Below are 5,004 nucleotides of genomic sequence, written 5' to 3'. Positions count from 1 at the left end.
GAGTTGCGCTGCCGTCAGTTCGCCGCACGGAGCCTCCGCTTCACATGAAGCTGAAAGTTGGAGCTTCATTTGATGCAGACAGTTCACATCAGAAACCTTTGTGGAGTGCTAAGATTAGCGTCGAAAGTGCATGTTCCGCCTTAATCTGACAAAACTACACTCAGAACTGCACGAATGCTTATATAAAATCGACAGTAACAGGGTAGTAGTTCTAACAGTCATTTTTTTACATGTACATTATTATATTAGCTGGCTAGCTATATTAGCCTGCTAACTAGAATTGATATCGCTATTATTGGTAGCGAGCAAGCTACGGCGTTTTCTGTTAGCTACTTGCTAGCAACTTAGCTGGTTTTATATCTGGAACCCGTTTATCTAGCCGACGAGCTGGTTTGCAGATTAAATTGTTAAAATGCCGGCGATGTTAGAAAAAGGTACCGGGGAGATTTCAGGTAAAAGAAGAGGCAGGCATTCGGTTAATAACCCCAATAATAAAAGTTTTGCAGCTAATGGGAATAGCAGCAACTCCTGGGAAGACGGAAGCTCGGGTTCGTCCAGCGATGATGAGCACGGTAGGTCAACAGGGTGGTAGCCTCAAACAATCAGGAGAAGTTATTTTACGGAGGTATTTAAACGCACTTCGCCGTCTAATGGGCTGTGTTCGCTCTCAGGTGCTGGAGGGATGCGTGTCGGGCCTCAGTATCAAGCCAGTGTTCCGGATTATGATCCAGGTGAGTTTTTTTTATCACTCTCGCTAAAACGGTAGAGAGAAGCTAGCTGCCGTTGGTAGCCTCAAACAGCCTGCAGATCTGGTTAGCTAGTTAGCTAGCAACCAGGCGAGCCTCGCACTTTGTTAGCTGGGCAGCTATCAGTTAGCAAAATTAAGTGTCCTTAAGAGATAAAATAGATTTCTTCCCCGCTGTGATTTTACTGTGATTTCAGAGATGTATAGCTGCCCAGAAACGGCCAGCCCTGTTGTGTTAATCAAAAGTATGCAATTATCTAAACAACAATAAAAATGATGTTTAAACTTTGAAGGCTCTCCCTACTGTTCACTGTGCGAATAACAGCAAAACGTGTTACACAAACGTGCTCCTTCCTGAGCCCGGCCAGCTCGCTGCTGAATCTGCGAGACATCACTGAGGCTAAGTCACGATAAAGACGTTTGGGGGCATTGGTCAGCGTTATGGGACCTCCCCAGTGTATACCGATGATTAGATCTGTGTATCATCTTTTGATAGCGGCCCTTGCTGATACGAGTAGGAGTTGTTGAGGAACAGATGCACACATTTTTCTAATGAGCCGCTATTGTGATGTAGCTACCCTCGATTCGTGCCCCCTCCCCGGGGTTTGGACACTATAATCGGACTGTGCTGTGTGCACAGGCCCGGAGGCCCCCACCTACCCCCCACCAGACTTAAAACTTATTAAATCGTTCTTCTGCACTGCCGATTCGATTCCAATACAGTGACGTAGCCACTCTCAGATCAACGGAGTATTTGTTCCACAATAAATAAGTTATCTGTAGGCTACTATTTGAATATGTTTAATGGCATGCCGTTTAAAAAAAGAACTGAATCCGAGTAAAGCTTTTATGTGCTGCTGTAGTTTTATTAAAACCATTGCCAGTTTAAGATCGCCCCTGAAATATGACATTTGGGAGGTGTCGTTTTACATAGCCTACTTGGGCAACGTGCATGATAGCAATTAATGGATTCTTCAAACTTTTTTCTATTGTCGCCTATTTTAGGTGGGGAATGTAAAGTTGCATTTTAGTTACCACCAGACTTGAATAAGCGCCTTGTCGTTCTTAATTGGCGTGATAATTTAATTGTGTTTCATGTTGTAGTGTGGGGTTTGACTGAAGCGATTAGCTCATGGGGTGAAAGATTCTGTGCTATCAGGATAGATTCAGTGAGCATCAGTAGGAGCAGGAAGTGAGAACATCCTCCTTCCCATTGGCTACGTTAGTTCCTCAGCTTCCTGTGTTTAGCACTGCGTAATGAGCCTGTTCTGCATGAACTGTGGTGGTGTTTGAAGGTGTGGTCATACTTTTTGAAGGTGTGGAAAACTGTGTGGGTGGACGTGCATGCGTAGGTGTTGATGTTTCTCATTATGTGGTCAGGTGTGTGTCTGTGTGTCTGTGTCTGTGTGTGTCTGTGTGTGTGTGTGTGTGTGTGTGTGTGTGTGTGTGTGTGTGTGTGTGTGTGTGTGTGTGTGTGTGTGTGCGTGCGCGCGCGCGCGTGTGCGTGCGTTTGTGTTTGACGGTGTGGTCAGCTGTGTGTGTGTTGTAATGTTTGAAGGTGTGGTCTGCTGTGTGTGTGTGTGTGTGTGTGTGTGTGTGTGTGTGTGTGTGCGCGCGTGCGCGTGCGTGTGTTTGTGTTTGACGGTGTGGTCAGCTTTGTGTATGTGTGCTGTAGTGTGTGTGTGTTTCACGGTGTGGTCTGCTGTGTGTGTGTGTGTGTGTGTGTGTGTGTGTGTGTGTGTCTGCATACTGATTTTAGCTGTGTGCACTAGTAATGCTGTGGGTCTGTCGCTCAGTGTGTGAAATGGTGGGTCTGTCGCTCAGTGTGTGAAAGTGAGTTCTTAATCTGAAAGTAGACAGTAAATTGTGTCTTCAGGTTTTCGCCTGCTTTAATGCCAAAGATAGGATGTTCCAAATTCGACACGAACCCCATTTTCCACTCGCAAGTGACTTCAAGAGCCAATACCTCCAGTATGACAAACCAATGAGGCTAATGTTTTGCATGTTCTCTATTAAATATACACTCACCGAGCACTTTATTAAGAACATTTTTACTTTATTACACCTACTTTTTCATGCGATTATCTAATCTGCCAACTGTGTGGCAGCAGTGCAATGCGATCAGTCGTGTAGATACGGGTCAGGAGCTTCAGTTAAAGGTACAATAGGTAATACTGTTGTTAAAACATTGTTACAAGACCATTCTAAATCCCTTCCTATCATTGAAATTACATGTTGACTCACCCTCTGTCTGTGTTTATAGTCCTTAAATACATTTGTCGGGCTGTCACTCTGTATCAACACATTGTACAGCTGTACAAGTATTCAAGCTCATTGGTTGTAAATTGGTTCTAACTGCCACAGCCAATGGCGTGGGGGCTTATTATTGTTTAGCTGCCCAAATTGCACTCCAGACAAGCAAACACTGAAACTCTGTACTATTGCTTATTATCCAAGCGAAGACTACATATCTAATTCTGGAATACCAGTTTGTTATCGGTAGCAAATTAGCTGTAGTTAGCTTGATGAATTTACAAATATCCACTTAAGATAAAATATAGGCAATACAAACAGCGATTGCATAAGCCTTGTGTGGATATTTGTAAATGCAGGAAGCTAACTAGTAATAGCTAATAGCTGGTATTGTTTTCTAACTATGTAAGCAATAGTATAGAGAGTTTCAGTGATTGCTTGTCTGGAGTGCAATTTGGGCAGCTACACGTTCCTTTTGTCTCTTTACGTGTTCAATCATCCATGTTTAGCTCAACCTTTATTTCTCTCGAACTGTAAGACGTGGTAGACGATCATATCTTAGTTATATAGCTGGCTAGTTACTTAGCCAAATAACTTGCTTGCTCATTATATAGTTGCTTAGTTAAAGTGAAAACTTAAAAATATCGGCGGCACGGATGGTGCAGTGGGTAGCAAGGAGGTCCTGGGTTCGAATCCCAGTCAGCCGGGGCCTCTCTGTGCGGAGTTTGCATGTTCTCCCCGTGTCTGCGTGGGTTTCCTCTGGGTACTCCAGTTTCCTCCCACAGTCCAAAGACATGCAAGTTAGGATGATTGGAGAGTCTAAATTGCCCGTAGGTATGAGTGTGTGAGTGAATGGTGTGTGTGCCCTGCGATAGACTGGCGACCTGTCCAGGGTGTATTCCTGCCTTTCGCCCAATGTATGCTGGGATAGGCTCCAGCCCCCCTGCGACCCTGATCAGGATAAGCAGGTTCAGATAATGGATGGATGGAATGGATAAATAGTGTTGTGTAGCACACTATAGTCAACATTTCATAAAGTTATCTGTTAAGCTTACATTTTCTTAATAGAACACTACGAAAAGACGGCAGACTGTTGCGTTTGTCACTGTCAGCTTTCCAAAACAGTGCACGAGAACACATATATATAACCCTTTATATTATGCGTTATATTCATAGACTGTGGGAACAGCGTTGTGGTTTGAGGTTGTTTGTTGCTGCAATTCCTCTCTTGACCATTAGGAGTCCGAAATTACCTATTGTGCCTTTAATGTTCACATAGACCAAATTTTTTCCACATTTTGATGGTTGAAGTGACTTTGACTATGGAACGATTGTTGGTGGCAGACAGGGTGGTTTGAGTGTCTCAGAAACTGCTGATCTCCTGGGATTTTCACACACACTAGTCTCTAGAGTTTGCAAAGAATGGTGCAAAAAACAAAAACTATATCCAGTGAGCAGCAGTTCTGCAGACAGAAATGCCTTGTTAATGAGAGAGGTCAGAGGAGAATGGCCAGACTGCTCAAAGCTGACAGGAAGGTGACAGTAATGCAAACAACCACATAGCCTATTACAACAGTGGTATGCAGAAGAGCATCTCTGAACACACAATACTACAGCTCTGAACACTGGATAGGCTACAGCTGTAGAAGTCTAATAAATACTTGCTCACTGAGTGTATAAAGAACATTTACACAACGTTTGAGCAAAATCGGATTGGTCACCCCCCTCACCTCTGGTTTATTTTTCACAGAATGACCCCTTGGGAATTAATGGGAATATACAGGAATTTGAAGGGAATATTTAGGAATCAACAGGAAAAAAGGGAAATTGTTTGCAGAGGCAAACATACTCATAGAAACAAAAGAAACCAAGTTAATTATTTGACATGAGCTTCTGAGATGAGAATGAGATGTAAAGTGAGAATGTGAACTAAAACTAAAACAATATCTATAATTAATGTGTGTGCGTGTGCGTGTGCGTGTGCGTGTGCGTGCGTGCGCGTGTGT

The 5,004-nt window shown here is 43.5% G+C and overlaps 1 protein-coding gene across 1 annotated transcript in view; it reads left to right on the top strand.

The window, feature by feature from the left end:
• Nucleotides 1-5,004, top strand: part of rcor1 (REST corepressor 1) — a 22,123-nt gene continuing 17,119 nt past the window's right edge. Inside the window, 2 exon segments of the mRNA XM_061250590.1 lie at nucleotides 1-572; nucleotides 672-731. Of these exon segments, the coding sequence (XP_061106574.1) occupies nucleotides 413-572; nucleotides 672-731 (220 nt within the window). The 5' untranslated portion in view covers nucleotides 1-412.

This window comes from Conger conger, chromosome 1 (genome assembly GCF_963514075.1).
Source record: "Conger conger chromosome 1, fConCon1.1, whole genome shotgun sequence".
NCBI lineage: Eukaryota > Metazoa > Chordata > Actinopteri > Anguilliformes > Congridae > Conger > Conger conger.
The sequence above is the reverse complement of the archived record's forward strand: the minus strand, read 5'-3'. Positions and strand labels throughout refer to the sequence as shown.